The sequence below is a fragment of the Macrosteles quadrilineatus genome, unplaced genomic scaffold, assembly GCF_028750875.1.
Source record: "Macrosteles quadrilineatus isolate MER2022 unplaced genomic scaffold, UCM_ALF_1.0 Scaffold_9__3_contigs__length_116548681, whole genome shotgun sequence".
Lineage (NCBI taxonomy): Eukaryota > Metazoa > Arthropoda > Insecta > Hemiptera > Cicadellidae > Macrosteles > Macrosteles quadrilineatus.
In genome coordinates this window covers 58,871,699-58,896,643 of record NW_026542602.1, presented here as the reverse complement: position 1 = coordinate 58,896,643, position 24,945 = coordinate 58,871,699, and the positions used below count along the sequence as shown (strand labels likewise).

General features: G+C 34.5%; 2 protein-coding genes across 3 annotated transcripts; both read left to right on the top strand.

Annotated features, from left to right (window-relative positions):
* The first annotated feature begins 402 nt into the window (after positions 1 to 402).
* On the top strand, positions 403 to 10,445 carry LOC129003481 (centrosomal protein of 120 kDa-like). Its single transcript, XM_054431776.1, has 8 exons — positions 403 to 684; positions 5,227 to 5,374; positions 6,778 to 6,901; positions 8,062 to 8,178; positions 9,045 to 9,176; positions 9,672 to 9,925; positions 10,069 to 10,259; positions 10,336 to 10,445. The coding sequence occupies exons 1-8, from the start codon at positions 630 to 632 to the stop codon at positions 10,443 to 10,445; spliced, it is 1,131 nt and encodes a 376-aa protein (XP_054287751.1). The 5' UTR covers positions 403 to 629.
* On the top strand, positions 10,420 to 24,654 carry LOC129004419 (uncharacterized). Of its 2 annotated transcripts, none has more exons than XM_054432999.1 (12): positions 10,420 to 10,560; positions 11,311 to 11,509; positions 11,971 to 12,184; positions 12,778 to 12,985; positions 13,983 to 14,142; positions 14,636 to 14,742; positions 15,998 to 16,159; positions 17,177 to 17,275; positions 17,922 to 18,071; positions 19,057 to 19,217; positions 23,624 to 23,724; positions 24,289 to 24,654. In XM_054432999.1, the coding sequence occupies exons 1-12, from the start codon at positions 10,471 to 10,473 to the stop codon at positions 24,354 to 24,356; spliced, it is 1,719 nt and encodes a 572-aa protein (XP_054288974.1). In that variant the 5' UTR covers positions 10,420 to 10,470; the 3' UTR covers positions 24,357 to 24,654. The 2 variants fall into 2 exon arrangements, with proteins under 2 accessions (XP_054288974.1, XP_054288973.1); XM_054432998.1 differs by having other exon boundaries at positions 11,968 to 12,184.
* Positions 24,655 to 24,945: the final 291 nt, after the last annotated feature.

Here is a 24,945-nt window from a genome sequence, read left to right as displayed (position 1 = left end):
TGTTAAAAAGTTACACAGATTGTCTAACTTAAGTCATTGATTAAATACCCTCCCTTGGTCTAAGCATTGACTTTATATCTACACTGTGTAGATATAAAGTCAATGAACTTAGTCTATGTTTGAGCCAAATAGAGGACAAATATACAATCGATGTATGATTCAAGCAATCCATGCTGCTTAAATATCGGTTACATTATAAATGATTGTTTTTGGAAATGTTTACACTATTTTTAATTTAACATATATCTATAGTCAATCAAATTGATTAAAATCAATGAGAAAGAAACCAGGATTCTTGTGCTTCATGGTTCCCCACAATAGCCAACTTTTTCGCTGTAGAAAAAAAACACACTGAAGTTCTGAAGTTCATCTTTTTTAATGGCTTTTTAAACGTCTAAACAAACAAAACAATCAGATTAATAATAAAATACGGTAAACACAATAATGTACCTAAAGTAAAATGTAAATAAAACGTTATTGTTGATTTTGTTGACAAGTTTTCCACCTGTGGATATTATTTTAAAATATTCATCTAAAATAAAAAGTTTATAACTTAACAAAATAAATGTTAAAAAAGCCATCACATTAACTTAAGTGCTTTGATTCTAATCATTTTATTTTAAATTATCATGAGTCTTAGAGATTTGAAAGATGAGATTTATCTCATACTTCAAATAAAAGAAGGTAAGCAGAGACTAAGCTAACTTACAGTAAAACTTTTGTGTGGTTGTACTCGCAGTTTTGCTAGCTGTAAAGTCAAGCATTTAGGCCTATGTTAATGACACTTAGGCCTAACTTTATAGTGGCTAAGGGTTGCACTTAAGTTTATGTCCTACATTTACTAACTTATTATACATTAACTACCAGCTGTTTATAAAATGAAACTGATCCAAACTAAACCTAACCTTAATCAAACTGCAGTATGTGGGTAAATGTAGGACATAAATTTGAGTGCAGCCGTGGCGAAGTTATAACACATAAAAATAGGTACTTAAGCTTGTACATTACATTTACTGAGTCTGTGGCTCAGTCGGTACTTAACGGACTACGGGCCCAAGGCAGTGATGTCGTGGGTTCGGATCCTGGTCACTGCCGAAAACATTTTATAAGTAGGCCTAGGCCTAACTTACAGATCACCTTTTACTTTACCAGCTCACTCCTTGCTGTGCTATATACGATCCAGGCTGAAGGCTGTACAGTCCTTCGAGAAAACTAAGACGTGGTTCAAAGCAAATGTTTAAGCTTTGCTTAAATGAAAGGAAAACACAACTCATGACCTAGCATTCTAGCGCAGAATCCTATTCCCAACAACCTGCCTGAAGTAAAGTTATTAGGCTTCATAACCGACCCCAAACTCGCCTGGGAAAATCATACTAAGTGGGTCATTCCATATCAAATCAACAAGGCTCTCAACCTGACCATCTTGGATTTTGATGAAATTTTGCATACTTGTAGTATTTTGAGTCCTGAATCCAAATATGTTTTTTAAAAAAATCTATCTTTTATAGTTTTTATGATATTAATATTTGAAAATGGTAAAAATTGGCGTTTTTTACCGTGCGCGCAAATATAAAATGTTGTCTAGGATGAGTTCTATTGGTCCTATCAAGTTGTACAATGGCTCATTTTAAAGAGGATTCAAATGCCTTTAATCTGATACCAAACTCAACCTACTTTGGTAAAAATTAATTTTTTTTGAAAATTTCAAAATATGTTTTTGAAAAAAAATTTAAGATAGTGTTTTTTTAAAAATTTGAAAATTACATATGTTAAAGAATGTAATCTAATAAGTACATTATAAAAATTTCAAAATGGGATGATAATGGGATCAGCAGTTATGATAAAAATACTTGACTATGGTTCACTGTTTCCAAGCGTTTTGGCGCATACAGCGTGTACGTACTAACCTAAATGTATCATTTAATAAGAGTCTATTAACTATATGATTAAAATTAAAAATATCTGCCTATATTTGAACTATGTATGTCATATTTTGCTCTAATATAAACTAAATCTAGCAAATAAACAACATTATTCAAGTTAACAGAATTTCCGTCAACCTTTGAACATGGGGGCTACTTTGAACAAACTTTCCACTTTTCATATTTTATTTTTTTTTCATATTAATTTTATCTTTAAATGATAATGTTTATTATAATTTTCTATTCCTAGATAAATACTCTACTTAAAAAAATATTTAATAGTGCATACTATGGTTCTGCAAAAAATTAAAAATACTTATTTTTCACTGAAATTTTTTAGTAAAAAAAAAAGTCGTCCAAACTTCCATGTCTACAGCAATCCCAGTAAGTTTATGATTTATGACTTAAAACCATAATTGAATAGCCCATTTATCTGGGATTAAGAAAATACCTGCTTTGATTACTTTATAAGCAGTAATAACTTTAAAAAAAGAAAGAAAAAAATACCCAATTTGCTGACCCTTACTTATAACGTCGCGACCCTTAGTTCTGGAGCAAAATTTCCCGGACATGAAAAAAAAAATACTTGGGTTTTAAGTTTTAAGTGTTATTTTTTAAAATTATTTTTCTAATGAAAACAGATGTTTTGAGCCTTAGTTATTATTAGCAGCCATAATCCAATTCCTTTATTTGACTGCTATGATATTTAAAAAATACCCTTGCAAAGTTAAAAAATAACCGGACGGACATTTTGAAAATTCTCCGTAACTTTTTTTAATTTTTGACATATCAAAATAGAAGTTATACAGAAATGTGGTATGTGATTTGTGGTATTTAAATCCACAAATCAGTTTTCACTAAAAAAATTTTAATTGTTAAAGTGAGAATACATTATTTATACTTATGAGCAGACATTTCCCCAAAACTAAATAATTAGGCTATCATGGAATATTATCTATGTATCAATAATAAGGTTACTACAGGATTTAAATAGATTGATCACAGTATATTGTGTGACAAAATTATCAATGCTTGTTTGTCTCTCTCTCTTGTCACAAGAGGAAAGACAGACAAACATGGACCTATGGGTTTTGGCTCAGGTTCCTCAGTATTATCCAGTTGTGTTGCAACGATTTACTGTAATTAATCTTTAAGTCTGCCTTTTCACTAGGCTGGAGACACTAGTCAGCCACTAGATCTGTGCAAAATCACATTGTGAAACACTTTACGTTTACACTATCAGGTCGCAGCGACCCACCTCGGCAGTAGCGACACGGTCTTGAGAAGTTGTAATTTGTTTGACAGGTACACAGGTCTAACTTATGTTTGTCAGTCTTTACTCTTGTCTCAAGACCGAGTCGCTACAGCCGAGATGGGTCGCTGCAACCTGATAGTATAAACGTAAAGTGCCTCACAATGTGATTTTGCACAGATCTAGTGGCTGACTAGAGTCTCCAGCCTAGTGAAAAGGCAGACTTAAAGATTGATTACAGTAAATCGTTGCAACACAACTAACTGGAAAAGACTGAGGAACCTGAACCAAAACCCATTGGTCCATATTTGTTCAATGGTTGACGGAAACTCTGTTAACTTGAATAATGTTGTTTACTTGCTAGATTTAGTTTATATATAGCAAAATATGACATACATAATTCAAATATAGGCAGATATTTTTAATTTTAATCATATAATTAATAGACTCTTATTTAATGATACATTTAGGTTAGTACTTACACGCTGTATGCGCCGAAATGCTTGGAAACAGTGAACCATAGTCAAGTATTTTTATCATAACTGCTGATCCCATTATCATCCCATTTTGAAATTTTTGTAATGTACTTACTAGATTACATTCTTTAACATATGTAATTTTCAAATTTTTCAAAAAACACTATCTTAAATTCTTTTTCAAAAACATATTTTGAAATTTTCAAAAAAAATTAATTTTTACCAAAGTAGGTTGAGTTTGGTATCAGATTAAAGGCATTTGAATCCTCTTTAAAATAAGCCATTGTACAACTTGATAGGACCAATAGAACTCATCCTAGACAACATTTTAGATTTGCGTGCACGGTAAAAAACGCCAATTTTTACCATTTTCAAATATTTATATCATAAAAACTATAAAAGATAGATTTTTTTAAAAAGCATATTTGGATTCAGGACTCAAAATACTACAAGTATGCAAAATTTCATCAAAATCTAAGGTGGTCAGGTTGAAAATAATTTTTTATTGGTTGATTTCATATGGAATGACCCAAGTTATGAAAGTGTGCACCAAGCTATCGAGGACATTGCATCTCTTTAGGAAGCTCAAACCTATGCTGACAAAGCAATACCTACTGATTGTCTACTTTGCTTTGTTCCACAGCCATCTCAGCTAAGCCTAGTTGTGGGTTGGAGGTTTGGGGCCATGCAGCGGGCTGTAATGATATACTTTTCTTACAAAAGAAGGCCGTCAGAGTTAAGTTCATCTGCTGACTACCACAAACATTGAAGACCTCTTTTTAGTAACCTCAACAACATCCTTACAGTTTACAGCCAGTACATTCTTATCACCCTAACTTAAACAACGTAAAGACCAACATTTCCAGTTTTGCAATGAGAGAAGACCAACATGATCACTCCTATCTAAACAATGGAGATCGAGACAATACTGGTTAAGACCGTCACTGCAATCCAGATCATAATAACTTACAGTGGAGAAGGCCTGTTAGATGATTTAAGTTAAGTATTGATGTGTCTGGAGAACTGCTGATGGACAAGAGTTTCAACAACTTTTGGAGAATTATTTCGAGAATGAATTATCTTGTTTAGCCTACTATTAAAAAGGTTTAAATACCTGCTATCAAGCAATCCATTTAATTGCAGTAGTAACTAGTTTCGACTCCTATGTGGAATCATCTTCAGGTGGTACAAGGACTTCTTCTTTCTTCACATGAAGAGCGTCATATTTAACACGTAAAAATAAATAAACATTTACACATGACACAAAACACTTTTACCGACACGAAAAATTTACTGATCAGTTGAAACGACAACAGACTACGCTAACCCGGTGGAGTTAAAGCCCAGACTCATTATCTTGTTTAGGCTACATAAAAAAAGTTCCGAACATCATAATATTTCTTTTAAAAAAGTGGTGTTTCTGGGTTTGTTATGAAAATTTTTGTAAACTCCGGTGGGAACATGTTAAAAAATAACAATGTTTAATCATGCTTTTTCTACACCTCTGTTAGGCCCCTTGATAATGTATGTATTTCTATGGCTACTTCTATGGTATTCTTGTAACGTGTTTCTCTAGGTTACAGCTTTGGATTTGCAACTTCACCTCTGGTCATAACAGCAAACCTGGCTGGAAACATTCATGAGAGTTTTATTGTCGAACCCAGCCATCAACCTAAATTTGAAAATGTCTTTGTATGGATTATGGATAAAACTAAAATGAAAAAGTAAGTTGAATAGGCTAGTTATATCCAGCTTCGTAAGCTTAAAACTCGTACATAAGAATTAGTTTATTGGAGGTGCCTCCATATGAATTTTACCTACGATATCTTAATTTAACATACATTTAACCTATAGTTTCTGAATCTAAATTATACTTGAATTTATTACTGCAAATGAATATTTTTAGGTGATATCACTGTTCAATAAACTATTTTAATTTATATTCTAAGTTATTTTGACAAAACTTGCAATGCATGTTTCTTTCCATGTTAAATGCAATAGACATTTAATTTAATTTCAAATTGGTCTATGACTTTTAATCGGCAGAAAGCTTGCCTAATGACGTCACTTCACTCCTATAACTAGAATAGGCCTAAAAAGTCCTCCCCAAGTATTTTAAAGACTTTTTGTTGCTTTCAGCACTTTGATCCTGACGGAACCGGTACAGGAGATCAATTCATAAGCCAATGAGCGCAGCGTTACAAAAATAACAGGGTATTCTGAGTAACGTGTTATCTTGATAACAGGTTACAATTTATTAACAGTGTTATTTACCCTGTTACGTTAAATAACGCCCATCTCTACTTCACTCCTATAACTAGAATAGGCCAAAACAGTCCTCCCCAAGTAAAGTTAAGGTGAAGTGAAAAGAGTTACAAAGATGATAAGAAAGAAAAAGAACATCGTTGATTAAAAAATGATCATAGATTATAGAAACCCTCAAACTGTTTCAGAGATTCAGTAGTCAATAATATTTTCCTTTAAAGGGAATTTCATCCCATCATGAGGATAAACATGGATCGGCGGACTAAGTACATGTAATATAGATCTTATTTAGGCATGTCAGGGTGGTCGTTCTAGCTTAATGTGAATTCAAGGCTATATTAAGTCTTTTGAAGAAGGTAAAGTAAAGTTTAGGTTGCAATGAACCAATTTTTTTGTTCTTGTTACCTCTAGACCGTTTTGTTCAATTAAAACTCTGAGAAAAACAATGCAAAACAATAAATTTCAAAAATGCTTGCAAACAGAGTCATGATTTAACATTAAGTAGGCCTATAATAAGGATGCTGTCTGTTTAACGTATAGGCAATGCAAATTACATTTGTGCACCCCAATTTTACTGATTACAATATTCAATGTTGTTTCAGTATTTGGGCAGAAAAACTACCAGTGCGAATAGAGTTACTGCTTACAATATTCAATGTTGTTTCAGTATTTGGGCAGAGAAACTACCAGTGCGAATAGAGTTACTGCTTACAATATTCAATGTTGTTTCAGTATTTGGGCAGAGAAACTACCAGTGCGAATAGAGTTACTGCTTACAATATTCAATGTTGTTTCAGTATTTGGGCAGAGAAACTACCAGTGCGAATAGAGTTACTGCTTACAATATTCAATGTTGTTTCAGTATTTGGGCAGAGAAACTACCAGTGCGAATAGAGTGTTTTTCAGTAAACCAATCACAGCGGAGTAGAATTGGATACATTATCCTCAATGTGAAGGATGCTCAAATAGCCCAGGATGAAGCTAAAGTTAGTGGTTTGTGAACAGAGTAGATTTACCATAATGTAGGCCTCAATACGACCTGGTGCATGTATGGTTTTCATTATTGTAAAATTTATGAAATTTATGAATGCAATCGTCATAGTTTAGTTTTAAAAATGTCTACTTGTTCATGACAAATAAAAGAGGAAATGGGAGGTTTTTGGACACAGTTCTAGACGTTTAACATGGATTTAGAAAGTCACCAAGAACTCCTTTTAGGAGGATATGGCTGTGTCTACGTCTACATAATTTTTTGAAATTCATGAATGCAATCGTCATAGTTTAAAATGTTTTAAATGTCTACTTGCTCATGACAAACAACAGGTGAAATGGGAGTTTTTGGAGAATCGGACACAGTTTTAGATGTTATAAACTTCTTTAAAAAAGTCACCAAACTGCTTTAAAAATATAAAGTTTTTGCCCGGGGGAGGACCCCCAAGCCCCCCAAACCTTGGTACAGCTGCCACTGTCGAGACGCCCCCTCCCAAAGTTTGTCCTGGCTACGGCCTTGACTGGTATTAGCATAATAACAAACCAAATTTATATAGGTTTAACATTTCTTAGACAACATTCATTAAAATTTATTATATTACATTAATAACACCTTTTTGGTTATTACAAAAGAACAAATAAGAACTGAAATCAATGACCAATCGTATAGAGGCGACTGTAATTAGGGCGGATTGCCTTAGGCAGTCTATCTGGTATTTAAACCCCATTACAATATTTTGTCACTGTGATTCACAATAAACACAACATAAATTTAAATGTATACAGAAATCTTAGTTTACTTGGTTTTTAATCGTTAATTTTTAAAATCCACAATGTATCCTTATTTGTGCAATAGTATTTTCTCATCGGTTGGGGACACAGTGGGACAACCAGTAGTGTTACGATACAATTAGGCTAACAAAACAAAATCCTGTATGGTGAAAAAAATCGAAAGTAAAGAAGGGTTTCTCAGGTTCTGCTTTGTAACACTTATAATATCGTGAAACTGTAATTATAAAATACATGGCTTATTGATTTACCGCATAGTGATTTTGGAATGGAGTTTATGTTAAAAGCTATATAGAATGTTAAATTGTGAAATCTTAAAATGAGTGTCTCCGAAGTGTGTGTGACAGTTTTGCTGTTGTTTTTTCAGATCACGGAGAAGCAGATGAGATTACTAGGGTTGTCGAGAGATGCTTCTCTATTAAAGCCAGAGCTTGTGTTCTCTTTCTACCTCACAGATGTTCCTATACAGAGTTCTCTGCTGAAGGTAAATAGGCCTGGCTCTGCTTCATTGCCGATTCTGCTGAACTTTTATATTTTAAAAATAAAGCAATGTTAGAGTAAATTCAAAATCCAATTAGAAATGGGCGTATTAATTGATTATATACTTCAACTAGATCTAAGAACTAATTCCATAAACATCTTTGTTTGCTAAAGAAGTTGTAGCTAACGTTTGAGGCATGAACTAGTAATGTAGCCTACTTTTTAAATAGGGTAACAAAAAAATTAATAAAAAAGGAATCAATCTGGTCACCCCCCACTGCAATTTGCTAGTAGAAAACTGTGTGTAGAAACAAACAGAAGTGATATATGATCTTGTAAAAATATTTGCTAGTACCCTATTGTTGGATATACTTATGTAGCATTATTATACACTACTTACATGCTTTGAAATTGTATTTGTTTTATTGTAACAAATTTCCCTACCGAAAGTATAGATACTGTTGTATTCATTAGATTGGTATTCATTTGGTGTTGGTCCACTGTATTATCTTCCATTTAAGTGTTCCCCAGATGGCAAACTATTCGGTTAAGACAAATTTAATAATGTAAAGTTAACCAAAAAGGGAACGAGTCCAACCTGGCATAAAAACAAATTCTCTACATGAGTGAATTATAAGTGTAGATCAGGTTGAGGTGCCTTGTGTAGCTTTTTTATTTCATGAACAAGGAAAGCTGGGCAAAGTGTCAAACTATCGTTGCATTTTTGATTTTTCTGAAGATGGAACCAGCAACCCTCACTCAGGCAAACACTATAACCACTCGGCTTCCTATTTGGCAGGATTGACTCTTTCCTGTAAACCTGCTATCCAAACAAGAGTAGTTAGTTTATTTTGTAATGTGCTTTTTCAGCCGCAGTTCTCGCCCAGAATGGATGGGTCGAGGCTGAAGGTGACCTCTGAGCCTGTGAAGGTTGTTCTGCCGCCCGGACGTGACAATATCACCCTCACAATCGATGTGATCAAAACACACAATCTGGAAAAGGTGAGTACATACCCTTTTGAAACATGTTAATAATACTTTAGAAATGGTTTGAACTACAGTTATTTTGCTATGTAAAATAGTCAAATACATTTAAGGATATTCTTGGTTGTTTTGGAGGGAACTAGCTATGTTAGTGTTAGTTTCTGTTTCTAGGATTCAAACACTTTGATGCCAACTAGCAAAAACAGTCACTTGTTTGATAAAGGCCAGCAAATTTCTTATATATCCAGGACACAAGAAGAAGATGCATCATAAAATGAACAGACTATTACACAAAACACAAAAAAGACTTGATACATGGACATGGGCTATGCGACCAGGCTGAAGTGAAACTCTAGACTGACAGATAAGGTGGTCTATAATGTCTACCTCTTATCATTCATTGGCCTCCTTTAGTATCCTGATAGCTATTGCAAATGTAGTTTGATTGGAAGGAAAGTTTGTCGTTCAGGAAAAAGAACAAATCAAACAAGAAATAATTTTGTTTTGTTTTAGTTACTTCCTTCCCAGTCTGAAGGAGATCTGCCCGAGATAAAATACTGCTACAATCTTCTAGACAGAGACTTTGTATCCGATGGTAGATTGCAAGTGTCACTACAAAGCTGTATGTCTAGTGTCAACAACTACTTGTGTAACTCCACAGTCAGCGTCACTGTTGACAACACAACTCTAGGTCACACAGTCATCGACATGAAGGTAAGTCACTCAATGTCAATACAGCCTGCTAGACAGAGACTTTGTATCCGATGGTAGATTGCAAGTGTCACTACAAAGCTGTATGTCTAGTGTCAACAACTACTTGTGTAACTCCACAGTCAGCGTCACTGTTGACAACACAACTCTAGGTCACACAGTCATCGACATGAAGGTAAGTCACTCAATGTCAATACAGCCTGCTAGACAGAGACTTTGTATCTGATGGTAGATTGCAAGTGTCACTACAAAGCTGTATGTCTAGTGTCAACAACTACTTGTGTAACTCCACAGTCAGCGTCACTGTTGACAACACAACTCTAGGTCACACAGTCATCGACATGAAGGTAAGTCACTCAATGTCAATACAGCCTGCTAGACAGAGACTTTGTATCCGATGGTAGATTGCAAGTGTCACTACAAAGCTGTATGTCTAGTATCAACAACTACTTGTGTAATTCCACAGTCAGCGTCACTGTTGACAACACAACTCTAGGTCACACAGTCATCGACATGAAGGTAAGTCACTCAATGTCAATACAGCCTGCTAGACAGAGACTTTGTATCCGATGGTAGATTGCAAGTGTCACTACAAAGCTGTATGTCTAGTGTCAACAACTACTTGTGTAACTCCACAGTCAGTGTCACTGTTGACAACACAACTCTAGGTCACGCAGTGATGAACATGAAGGTAAATCACACAATATCAATACAGCCTGCTTAAAGGAGCTTTTCGATTGGGGTCCGCAACCCGCAGCTTTTTTTTTTTAATTGTTTGAGTCAAGTCAAAAATGTTGACCATCAAATATCAGGCCAAAATCAGGTTGCTTTGGAAAGTATTCGATTTTGAAATATAAATTTTTATACCACAATCAATTTATAAAATATTGTCCTTATGTCAAGTGATCACAGTGAAACTGTGGACATCTCCCGTGGTTATAGAAATCATGAGATTTCTTGGGGTTGCTAAGAAATCACCGACGTTTTCTGTTAAGTTGTGAACGTCTCCTGTGATAGAGGAGAAATCGAGAATACCTCCTGTGGTAGTGGCAAAATTGTATTCCCCTGTGGTTGTGGTGAATTTGTGAACATCTGCGATCTCAGCAAAGTCGAGACCAACTTCCACAGTCGCAGACATCAATCGACTTCTGCAATAGCAGGAAAATCTTGAACATCTCCCTGAATCGTAGCGAAATCGTAAATTCTCAATTGCACAATCTTCTCTGTAGTTTTCTGTGAAAATAAAAGGTCATCAAAGCTTGAAAATCAAACCTAAAATGACGTGACTTGAGCTTAGCCTGAACCTCTAGGGAATATGATTAATCCAGACATCTTACTTTTTAACTTCCAATGTAGCCTACCTCAAAGTAACGCTGATTGAATAATAATTATTCAACTGATTTTATAAATTCTTATTATCTAATTTACCGGTATTTATCAGAGTCTGGTGTGGAACGACGGTGCTGGCAGGAAGCCGAAGTCGGCAAGCAGGAGTGCCAACTGTCGCTGTGTTGTCACCCCAACAGTTCCTGCGGCTGGAGTTGAAGCCTGGATCGAGTTTGCCATCTCTCTAGTAGTCGACACAGCTGTAGTGAAGAAGAAGTCGTCAGCTAATGCCCTCAGGGCTGTAGGTGCTGGTGGTAAGCAAAGCTGTATATTAATTTGTTAAAAGTTTGCCGTTGTTTCTGGACCCAGCTTACCTTGATTGTTGCCAAAGTAACAGCTAATCTTAGTTAGTAACAAAGCTAAACAAGGTATCCTTACCTGAGGTAAACAGAATCGATTCTGTATCCAGACGCCATTTAGGTCAATATCAGATAGTAATAAGACCAGGCTATAGACTGTTCCCACTTAAAAATTAAGATGCAGTCCATAGTAAACATTTTAGTTTTTAACTCAGTTTGTTAAATAACAATATTAAAAAATGTTTGGGTGTGTTGCTAGCCCCAGTGGTTGGAGTCATATACAACATACAAAATTCCATTCAGACAAATGAAAATTCGCTCAGTCTGCAGGATTGCTACAGGGTTTGCGAGGTTATTTCAAAATGCCTCTAGTGTAGACACCAAGAATAGTGACTAGTAATGAAATTCTCCAGGAGATGCGGACAGTACGAAGTTGCCTCTACCATTGAAGCCTCCGACTGCTCGTCTGGCCACCAAGTCTCTCCCCTCCCTACATGACAGTGTGGCAATGGCAGGGGGAGGGGGAGGGGAGACTTATCGGACACAACAACCTACTACCAGTCACACGGTCGTGGTTAATGTTACATCTATACAGCTGGACCTGCAGCCAGACACACAGCTGTGGCTTAGGTGAGGATATTTGATAACTCACCTTATGCTTCTACAGTTTTGCACTTTGGTATGACAAACCTTTCAGTATGTGTAATTTTTCTCCTATAAAACAATGGTTTATCATCCTCATTTGGAAAGTACCTCCGGTTAGTCATATGAGGAACATTTGTAGTTAACAACAATTTTACTATACATAATGTTATTTATTTTACTAAAATATACAAATCTATATATATAATTTAAACTATTATACTATCTTTTTACAATTTTGTAATTACGTTCATATAACAAGTTTTACTGTGGCAAAATCTTGACGTTAAAAATCTTATAACAGCCTGAAACTCACACACAATTGGCTGGACTCCCGTTTCACACATTCTAAGATTCTGTAAAATTGAAACGGATCACTCTTTCACCTTACCACAGCTGGTCGACTAACCTACTGGACAAATCTGAACACAGTGACCTACCGGAGGTTACTTTCTGAACGGCTTTCAAATCCACTCATCCAATGCCAATGTTATTTATTTCAATGTCCGTGCGACCCTCAACACTTCCTACACTGTGTGTATGCTTTACTAATACAACTGATTTACTTGTGGTCCGCCCAGGTTGACTCAGCCGTCAGCTATGGTGTCGCCATTCGACCCTGTACCACTACCCCAGCAGTGGTCACCCATGCAGTATCAGATGTCACTTAGAGTGCCTAGTCACTTGGTACACACCATCCTGACCTCGCAGCCCCCTAGTCTGCAGTTGGGAGCAGACGACACTGTACTCGCCTCTGCAACCATTTATCCCACTACGGACGGCTGTAATGTGAGACAACTATCATACTTTTGTTTTATGTACTACCTACTACATTCTACATGTATAGGCTCTTGCCCTGGGTGTAGAGGATGTCATCATATAGCTCAAGTGATTAGTGACTGACAAGATTTGAACCCTGGACTTCAGGGACTGAAGTCCTGGGCTCGACCGTTAGACCAGCTCAGTCCAAACTATCAACGAAACAATTCCATCATTTTTTTCTTGCTTACTTAGCTTGAAACTGGTAAATCATTTAGAAACTGTTGAAAAGCGACAGTTCATTGTTCAGAAAAGCTATTAATAATACTTTCTGGATTTTTGCTGTTCGATTAAGTAGTGGATATGGAAATATCCAATGCAGTTCAGTTGGATATGGAACTTGATTCTGTTTATCAAACAGAAACTACAGTAAAGTAATCCATTACAATTAATTAGTGCATTGTAGTTTTGATCACTGCACTAAAATGTAATAAGCTTCATTAACTTTTAAATGTAAAACGTTCTTTACTATGTGATTACTACTTGCATTATGCTACTCTTTATCATTAACTTTATGATACTAAAGTAAACATCCTATCAACATGGACCAGCTTTAGCCAATTTTTTTAAACACATAGGTAGTTAAATGAGCCACTCATAAGACAGTGTACTTCTGTCGAAACTCTATTTTAGCTCTTATTTTCTTTCAATATTTCAATAGCTTATGTGACATTAAAGATGCTATGGTTTATATGAAGTGTTTTAAGCAAACCCAACTTTGTCCATTTTCACTCTAAAACCACCATTTTATGTGTTCTCTGACAAAACATAACCATCTCCCACAGTGGGAACAGAGCACCTATCATCGCAATTTAAATGAATTAATTTTAATTAACACCATCATCACTTGCATTCTTTCTGATCAAATCCGTTGGTGATTGCACCAAAATCTTCCAAATCAGATAAGAAAACTTGGAAGAACCTGTAAGATAAAAAGTAAAGTTAGGTTGTAAATCTCTGATTCTAGACGACAGCAGAGTTGAAGAGCAGTGAAGGAATGCGAGTTGGCGAAGTGAGTGTTGTATGGGGGAACAACCAGAGTCCTTCGGCAGATATTTGCAGTCAGTCTGCTCCTATATTGACAGACACTTCATTGTCTTCACCAACATGCTCTCGGCCTAAATCTGGTCAGTCTTACAATCATGGACATTGTAGAATATGATTTCATAACACTATATTTTGTCACTAGGGTCTAAAATTACGATGAGCTCAAGTTAAACTAGTTAACTGCTGTAGCGCAAGTTAACCTAGGCTAAGCCCAGGTTTGAAAATTAGCGAGGGAAGAAAAGACACTTGTGGTTTCTATTTCTCGTGATTTCCTTTAAGTTCTTAAAGGAATTTGTCCTTTTATAGCTTAAAGTCTCCTAATATTATGCTTAGAGTCTCTGAAAGGTTGTGATTTTCACTTGTGTCATCAGGTAACACACTCTGTTGTTATATAACTCAAATGTGTAACGATTTGCAGGATTTGAACTAATGCCTGGTACACCTCCAGAGTGTCCAGCTCCTACCATTAGACCAGCTCCGCTTTGTCTTTGACTGTGTATTTGAAAGCACAGGATTATATATGTTTAAAAAGTATCGGAAGATGATAGTGTTATGGTTTGTGATTTGTTTCAGTTGACCCAGAAGTTTTATCTCCGAGGCATAGGGAAATGAAAATTTTGAGTTTTGTTGAAGAGCTGGAAGACTGGACTGATAAACAACGACTAATTGTCATGGAAGGGGTAAATAAACGACATATTATTAGAGTAGACCTTGTATAATGCGGCATTATACTGTGCCACTTTGGTAATCCGGCGTCTATTGATGGGTGTGGGGGGGACTGCGATGGAGAAACGTTATTGTGTAACAGTTTAATTCACAGTGTATTATGACTGTATCTAGGAGATTTGCGGTAATGGAAACATCATCGTTGTCTCCCGCAGTTACGGAAACGTCATCGTCATTTTGCGCGCCCGATCTTACGTGTCAGGTATTGGTATCCGAATCGATTTTTGATGATTTTTGATAACCAATGTCCAAGTGTCGGTGGTATCGAGAATCGACACATTCTCACTTATAATTATTATTTTGGTACAATAAAACATTTGTTTTGTACATTTTAAGTGTTTATTGATGACATTTCAGTAAACCGGCAGTATCACGGTTCGTTATGTGCCGGATTACTGAGTCTACTGTATTGTTATTTAACTGTGAAAAAACTGTAATTAATGTTATTAATTTTGTTGGGTTATTTTATTTGTAAAAGTTATTTATTGTATCTTACTATGTTCGTTTGTTTGTCATGTTATGTTTATATTGTTACAATGATTTTTGCGGAAAGTAAATAAAGATAGTCTTATAACACTTAAAACATATATTTACGCTTATACTGTTACTCACAAGACGGTAAATATACAAAAGATGGTATACCGTCTTTACGTCTTTCTTGGTATACCGGTTTACCGTCTTGTGAGTAACAGTATAAGCGTAAATATATGTTTTAAGTGTTATAAGACGTATCTTTATTTACTTTCCGTAAATTTAATAACACGTACAATGCTGATCAAGAAGTTATTTAATGATTTTTGCTAGTATAACTTTTATGTTACACGAGTTTCACAAATAATTTTACTAATAACCTGTAGAAAACCTATGCAATAAATTAAACAAACTTATAAACAACTGAAATTGAACATTCAGAGTTTACAAGACAGAGTTATTGAATTTTGCAGTAAATTTTCTGTTCCTGACGATCTAAAATTTAATTTTAGAAAAGTCAACGAAAATAATAAATAATAAAAAACCTGTCAAATAAAAGATCAACTGTTTGAGATAACACCCTGTGAGATTGGTAAAGGAATGCAAGGAATTCATTGCAGTACCGTTTACTATTGTTAAATCAACAGGTGAATTTCTAACTCGCTAAACCAACTAAAAACCGACCCTCCTCCAATGTTTGTACATCACTGTAGAGGATTTGAGCATTGCTGTTTTCAGCTAAAAGAAGAGGAGGCCGCTAGACTGGCCGCACTACAGGCCCAGTGGGAGACGGAGGTGGGGGGTCAAGTGAGTGAAGGCAGACAACTGCTGCAGACGTTACATAACATGCGGGATGAGCTGAAACATCAACAGGATCAACTCAGAGATAACCAGTACAAGGTACGAGGCTATCTAGGAAGTAGATCACGTTTTGGAATTGAAATTAGTAGTGTAAAGGACATAGTTTTGCTATAAAATTTGAAAGTCACTCTGTAATACTACATAACCATTACCACATTACCAAATCCTTGATTGTTGCCCATCTCTGGATAATCGCGTCAACTAAATTTTCTTTCCACATACAAAACAAATGGAAGTGACTCACCGCAAGGGCCAGATATTGTGCTGTCGATGAAGAAGCCTCCTAAAACTTGATTTGCTGTGTGGGGTTAGGCAATGTGGTGAAACTACTAAATCTTTGGGCTAAAAAAAATCCATCTTTTTCTTAATATTTTTTGTAATAACTCATATAATGTTGTGCAACATTTGCCAATCTCCTCAAAAGTCATTGTTGTGCCTCGTTCCAGGAAACCCAGAAGAAATACACCTTTCCTGTCCCAAAATACAGTTGCCATGACCTTCCTTTCAATACAGTATTTGTACAGTTTTTTGCACTCAAAATCATTTACCAATTTTAGCAATCAATTATTGCTGAACACACAATTTATGGGATTTTTAATTTAAATAGACAAGTCTGTAACTAGACACATTTAAAATATAACTACTTAATGCCGACTGAGCGGCAGAGTGTCCAGACTCCAAGATGGCCATGCTAATCCAGCCACTTGCGAAATAGCGCAAAATAGCGAGTATCGACAAAAACATTATATACTTTCTGAATAGCTCTTGTAGTATTGAACTCTTCGCCCTTCCTGCAATCTACTTATCTGAATCAATGTCTATTGTGTTAACTGATGAGATGGTCTAGGTATTGTGTTTGAAGCATTTGTAATTTATTTAAGAAACGTCAATTAAACCAACAATACCTAATGGTCAATGTCTTTACATGATTTTATTATAATATTTTTTCCTAAACATGATATTATTCAATGAGGCCATGTCAGCTCTCAAGAGTGCAAATTATTATTGAATCTTTATTATTTAAATTCCAATTATTATGGTAATTTTTGATTCCAGCTCAAAGTTTACAAGGAAGAGTTAGAAAGAGTTCACCGAAGCAAACTTCAAGAGTTTAAGGATATATCTCGTAGGATGCAGGACGAATTTAACCACAAGGTATTTGTTTTGTCTAGACTTGACAGTCTCTGAACAGTGTCTAACCATAATTTAATGTTTTACTTGTAGATAATTTTTACTAGTGCTGCATTCATTTTACCAGGTGTAGGCGGGCAGATATTGTTTTTTTCATTCTTGAATTAAATTTTTTATCAAGAGAAATTATTGAATTAGCTACATTATGACGATAAATTAATCAAATTCATCCCTGCAACTGTCAAGTTTAAGCAAAATACTCTAATATTGTGTAAGATAACTTATTTAAGTAATACCAAATTTGTTTCCATCTTAAAGCAGTATCTTTTATGAACTTCAATGTTCCCGCTCAGCGATGAAATTTTACTAAAAAGTTTTATTGTTGGACACATAACTAACTAGTAATGCATAATCCAAGAAAATTATAGTAAAGGCTGATTTTATTTAACCTCCATTGTACACGATTAAAGGATTTGTTCTAGATTGATATTTTAGCAAGTGTGTTTACTGTTTATCCAAATATCTCGTGTAAAGATTGTTAACCCATCCATGTCCTAAAGTATCTGCACAATTTCTCTTAAAAAATTTATTTTTTTACCAGACATAAATTCATGAAGACAGCAAATAAAGAGGATTGAAATTGATTCTCATTACTGTAATGCTGTTACAGTTGGCGTTGATTGCTTCTGACAAGGCTGCTCTGGAGCAAGACGTTGAACAATTGAGAGAAGAGAATACAGAGATGAAACATAAATGGAGAGAGATGGAACAAACCATGATGAAAGACAAGAGAACGATCGACACCTTGTCTCATGAACTGGTATGTATGGAGATTTGTAAAGGAGTAGAGAAGTAGAGGAATGCCTGATTAGCTGAGTGGTTTTAATGCTTGCCTTGAACTCTGAAGGTTGTCACTTTGATCCGGAGAAAAGTCAATACATTTTTGATGGTTCAAAAGTGAACCCAGCTGTCCTAGATCTTTCGGCTTTTAATAATGGGCCTGATAAAAAAATCTGATCACAGACAGTAACAAAGCTAACCTAACTATATATTTTATATCGCATACTCTTCTTTAATTTTTGTTTGGTTAGTAAATACAGGGGATTGTTCGTGAATTTTTTATAGGACAGGAAAATTTTAAATAGTTCCCATTAGCCTATGACCCAGTGTCCATTCATTAATAGTATCTAATTGGTTATTTTTTAAGTTTGTCCTGTGTAGAGGACGTGATTGTAGAAGATCACGGGTGTTGCCGTTGCAGTTGATATTTTACTACATTTCCGGTAAATCCTAACAATTTGGTATTTTGAACAAGGCCCTGTCCCAATTAGCAGAAATCCTGTGTACTATTAACAATCAAAGACACACTCAAAATACTAAACATAGGCTAGCTATTAACAGAGGCTTTAGCTGCTAAATGGGCCTATCTCAAAAATTTATGTTTTGAGATAATCACTGTTAAAGTTTAGAGGGTATGTTTGACTGTCTGCATTGGCAGTCGTCTATGCTTAAAGGGCCTGGTGACACCAGCTGGCTTTCAGAGTCATACCAACCAAACAAACTAAAATATACCATTCCAAGTGTTCAAAGATTATAGTAGAAGAATTTAGAGGTTAACTGTAAGAAAGGACCATGCCAAGTTCACCTCAATAAAGAAGCATTTTCATTTCATTAGAGGACATAGGGAAGCGAAATAGTGAATCTCATCTATAAGAGCCCATCTCCACTTAGGCCCCTTTAGCAGCTACAGCCTCATTGATGAACTCGTCAAATTTGAATTATTTGATTTGCGCTATTTTTTGCAGAATGTGTTAAAAGAACAGCTGAACATGGAGGTGGAATCAAAGCGGTTTTTCAAGGAACATTGTCGCAAGGCAGAGCAGGAAATACACAGACTGAACTGTCTGAGGCAGGAGGAGCTTGAAGAGAAACTTCTCAGCAATAAGAAGTCTTTAGAACATCTTGCGTGAGTCTCAACAGTTTGATTTGTTGATAAGAACACTGTGTAGCGCCCACTAACTTTTGCTAAGTCCGTGCAACTTTGTTGGCTATGGTTGTCTATTTTAATTTTTTTAACCAAGATGTTTATGTCTATTTTTTTATGTCTACAGCTCATGTTATGTTTTACTGTCTAATTGTATAATGTAGTGATGAATAGGTTACAAATTTAAACAAAATCTCGACCAGAAAATATCATTTTCGGCTCTTAGTGGGAAATATTCTGTGGCACAACTGGATTGATGTTCAACTTAGTTTTTTCATGACCTACAAAGTACTTACAATGATTTTACATTAACTAATTATAATATTAACAAGCTAGGGGTGGAGATGGGATTATCTTTATACAGGATGTTTTTTTGTGACACGACCCTAATTACTTGTACTGTGAAACACTATTCAACAACAAAACAAGCTTATATGATGGTATCCCTATTTTCTTTACTTTATTGCCGATCAGCTGATTTGCATTGTTGCATATCGACAATGAAGTAAGGTAACAGAGATACCAACATATAAGCTTGTTTTGTCTTTAAACAGTGTCTCACAGCCATACTTGGGAATAACGAATAGAAATTCTATCGAATAGCACTATTCATTAGTTTTTTTGGCTAACTTCTATTTTATTCGTTTGTTTTTAAATTAACTAACTAATAACTTCTATCAGTTACTTTTTACGGGACTAACTAATAACTTCTAACTAGTTAGAATTTTCAACTAACTTTCCCAATTATGCGGAAGCATCTCAAATACTAGTTATTTATTTCACGTGATCAGTGAGGGTTGCGTGCGGCCGTGAGAGGTCAGCACCCTTGTAGACAAAAAACGCGGGGGGTGGGGAAAGAGAAAGTCAAAGTCCAGTTGCTTTGGAATGCAGTGGGCCTGTGGAAGGGTAGTGACGGCCATTATCAACACCCCAAGCACTGATGGGTGGAAAGGGGAAATGTTTGTTTGGTGATTGATATATCATCTCAAGTGTCAAAACATTGTCTTTAGTTGATGTTCATTATCTGACAAGTTTTATGTCATTTGTTTATGTTGTAGTAATGTAAAATGTGACAATGTTTGATTAAAACACAAGTACCAGGGGACCGATCTTGCTCGAGGTGTTTGATTTTTTCAAGAGGTAAAAAATAGAGCTTATAAGCCTACAAATATTTTCAGTCTTACTACGATTAATTAAGTAGTAAAGTCAATTCGTTTTTGTTAGACATCCACTTATCCTCAATTTAGTCTACAAAACTTTTTAATTTGGACGATCAATCTATAAAATGCCCACAATAAGCTTCAATCGATATAAAACTCATGATACATAACATCTGATGACCGTTATTGCATTAATAAAAATAAAAATAAAATAAACCACTCAAGTAACATGAACAAAACCAGCTGGCAAATTATTAACTCTGAAGTCGGTAAGGCAAAAGCAGATAACCACATTACTAGTGTTCATATTAACAATCAATGTTGTTCAGATCCTTATGTTATATGTAATTCATTTAACAATTATTTTACTGATTTGGTTGACACAAACATTGTTCCTAATTTGGATTCACTTGTTGGGGATGTAAAGGACAGTGTAAAAGTAGTTGAGTCAGATTATATAATTCCAGGTTTTCATTGTATACCTGTTGATGAGAAAGAGATAGACGAAATAATAAGTCATCTTAAAAACTCATTTAGCACCGGCTATGATGAGGTCCCTGTGGTGATCATCAAAAAAGCAAAATTACCCCTCAGAAAACCTATAGCTCATTTAGTAAATTCTTCCTTTGTATCAGGCATTTTTCCTAATAAACTAAAAATTTCTAAATTAATTCCACTATTCAAAAAAGGAGATAGATATGAATTATCAAACTACCGTCCAATTGCTCTGCTTCCGGCCATGTCCAAAATATTTGAGAAAGCCATGTACAACCGTTTATATAGATTCCTGGAAAGTAATCACCTTTTTGAGGACTGTCAACATGGTTTTCGAAGTGGTAGATCAGTTGTGACAGCTGCTACAGAGTTTTTAGAGTCAGTTATTGATTGTTTAGATGCAAAACAAAAGGCTCTTGGCATTTTCATGGATTTAACCAAGGCATTTGACTCTATAAACCACAATCTACTTTTAAATAAATTGTCAAGCATCGGAGTAAAAAATAAATCTCTTCAATGGCTAGAATCATACATTTGTAATAGAAAACAATTTGTAGAAACTATCCAATTCAATAATCAAATGAAAATTACTCACAAGTCAAAAATTAGAACTATTAAACATGGTGTACCACAGGGATCCATCTTGGGTCCCCTTCTATTCATTTGCTATGTTACAAACCTACCAGGGCTGACTAAATCTAGCAAACTTTACCTTTATGCAGACGATGTAAATCTTACAGTTACCGCTAATTCTGAAGAGGAAATTGAAAAGACAGCTAATGCTAATCTAGATATACTTTCAAATTTTTTCCAAAACAATCAGTTACTTTTGAATCCAGATAAAACAAAGTTCATAAATTTTGAGACCCGTCAGACAAGACTTTCAATTAATCCTTCACTAGAAATTAATCAGAAACCTATTGAAGAATTAGAAAATATTAGATTCTTAGGATTTGAAATTGACAAAAATTTAACTTGGAATTCTCACGCAAACAAAGTAATAAAAAAAACTGTATCTGGTCTATTTGCATTAACTAGATTAAAAAATCTTCTTGATCAAGTAACATTAAAATCAATATACTTTTCGTACATACATTCTGTTATTTCTTTTGGAATATCTCTGTATGGCGCTACATCTATCAATAACTTAGAAACAATCCTAAAATTACAAAAACGAGCTATAAGAATTATTTTGGACCTTGACTCGAGAACTTCAAAAGAGCATTTTAGATCATTAAAAATAATGACAGTATATGGATTGTACATCTATGAAACAGTTCTATATGTTAAAAACAGATTTTCTCAATTGGCGTTAACTGGTGAACACCACCACTACAATACCAGAAACAAAACCAACATTGCTCTAAACCGCCACAGATTAGAACTTTACAGTAAAAAACCAAGTTATACCGGCTCCAAATTTTACAACAAAATTCCAAATGAAATTAAATCGGCAAAAAGCATGGTCGAATTTAAGAGGGGTCTTAAAACATTTCTCATCAACAAGGTATTGTATTCCCTTGATGAACTTTAAATTTTTTAGAAGGAGCATTCATTTGTAATTTGTATAAACTTATGTTAGATTTTAAGAACTTTGTATCCATAGAATATAACATTGTAATATAAAAACATTTAAGAGAATGACACTATTCATGTACTTTGTGCTTCAATGAATAAAGAAATATTGAATTGAATTGAATTGAATTAAGTCACTGGGATCTTGGAACGTTGCAACTATAATTACGGGATGGTGTAATAACGCATCAATTCGTGCGGTGCATCGTCGAAAAATACAAATCTCCTTGGCCTTTCCTTTAGATTTTTAGTTCAATGTCAGTGTATATTGTTTTGCAGTAAAACACTTAATGTTTTTGAAGAGTCGTAATTATCCCTTTGGTTAGTAAGACATCATACAATGCAAATGTATTATACAAGCAATTTTCAATAGCATTGAAATTGGAGGAAATCGTAGGAGCCATTTTTTAAATCATATCTTGTACAATCTTTACTCATAGTATATATTAGTAACCAAGATGTGACATTAAAAAATACTTTAAAACAACTGCCCAACGAACAACTAATTTATACTAAAACTAACTTTATTTTCTATCAGTTAGTTTTTCAACTAACTAATAACTTCTATCAGTTACTTTTTAAACTAACTAACTTATAACTTCTATCAGTTACTTTTTACGGGACTAACTTATAACTTCTAACTAGTTAGAATTTTTGACTAACTTTCCCAACTCGAGAAGGGCTGCAGAAAGCCCAGCCTTCACAACTGTTTATTTTATTCTTTTATTTATTTTTTTTCTGGCAAAATGATAGCCACATGGCCCTTTCTTACACTTAACCTGTATTTAAGTTTCTGCAGAAAATGCTAAATAACAAGTGTTTGAAGACGTCTTTATTTCCATTCATTAAAACTATAACATTCAATTTATTTACACACAACTTTGACTGCGTAAGCTCGCAGAAAATTTTTGGATTTTTCCAAGTCCATTGCAGAAAATTTAAAAACGTTCTGCTTTAGGGTGTCACAGTACCTTTAATATTTAGGTTGTGTTTAAAGGAAAATACCCTGTTTAAGGAAGATTTTATTATGAATGCTATTAAAATATAAAGTAATAAAATAAACTAAAAGTGGGTAGAAATGTTTAAATGATTAGTTAATGAAATCAAAACCGAAACTACATATTTTACAAAAATTACAGACTTAGTTTGTCATTGTAGGTTTCAACATATTATTGTTGAGAAGAATGATCTACGTCAAGACCAAGAACTACTCAACGAGATCAGGCAACAGCTGTTGAGAGATCCTGCTGCTAACTACGGTCAGTTTATTGGGAAATTGCTACTTCAGCTTCAGTGTGAAAGTTTAACTTTATCATCTGTATTCATTCGTATACTAGTATACACAATATTAATTGTGCAGTGCATTAAAAGTTTTATTCATTCTATACACTCAACTCCAAGTTTAAATAAACTAAGATATAAAAATGTTCAAAGTAATGTATGAAAAAAAAGGAAAAGCCAAGAGAGCAGTAATGTAGTATAACATTTTTGAATTGAAGTTATAGTCCTGTAGTAAATAGGAAGTATCCTTTGAGTCCTTTTTCATTTTCTTCAAAAAACAATATTTTCTTCCGTTTATTTTTTTAAGTAATATATTTCAAAATGATCCTTCCTTGAGAATATTTTAATTTTTTTTTAATAACTCTAATTTATGATTTTTAATTATACAATTTGAAAGGTTATGATAATATGTTTGGTGCTTTTCTTCAAAGTGTAAGTCTTGTTTAAACTTGAATCAGTGAACCTGAATGTTTGCTCTGATAGGTTTTATTTACACATAGCCCAAAGCTTATAAAAAATGCTCACAAAAGTGATTTTTCCAGATTCAAATGGAGGAACAGTCTGTAGTGAGCGAACAAAGGACGACAGACACATTAGAAGAGCTACATAGCAGAGAAGAATACTGGCCGAATGGTCTTGAATGGAATATGGATTTCATACCAGATGAGAAATTTACCTTCTGCCAGAAGTTTTTGAAATGCAAGAAAACATTTCACAGTGGTTTTATCTTTGGTCCGGCTTGACCAAATTCTTTCAGGGGTAAATTTAAATTTGTAATTTGGCTTGTTCAAGTTCCTACTTTATAATACTTGTCTATTATTAATCATTGTAAATTGTATAGTAATTTGCACACCGAGACATTATTCAGAATATTGTAATATATGTAAATACACGAGAAGTCAATTATTTACCATAGCACTTTATTTTCCAGTAGCCTCGATTATTTTAAGTTGTAGGGGGTGGATGTCTGTACAATTTGATTTATTTTGCTGTACCACAGTAGCCTACTTGAAAATGCGAGAAACAAGATGATCAATAAAGTCAGTCTCAAAATAATGCTTGATCTTTACTTCTTTTGATCAAACGAAAGATCACTTATACAATATTATGTTTAGCCTTTCATTGAAGTCTAATAATACAATCAATGTTTTCTCTCCTTTTCTGGCATAAATTTTGTGGTCAAGTGTGCAATACCGTAC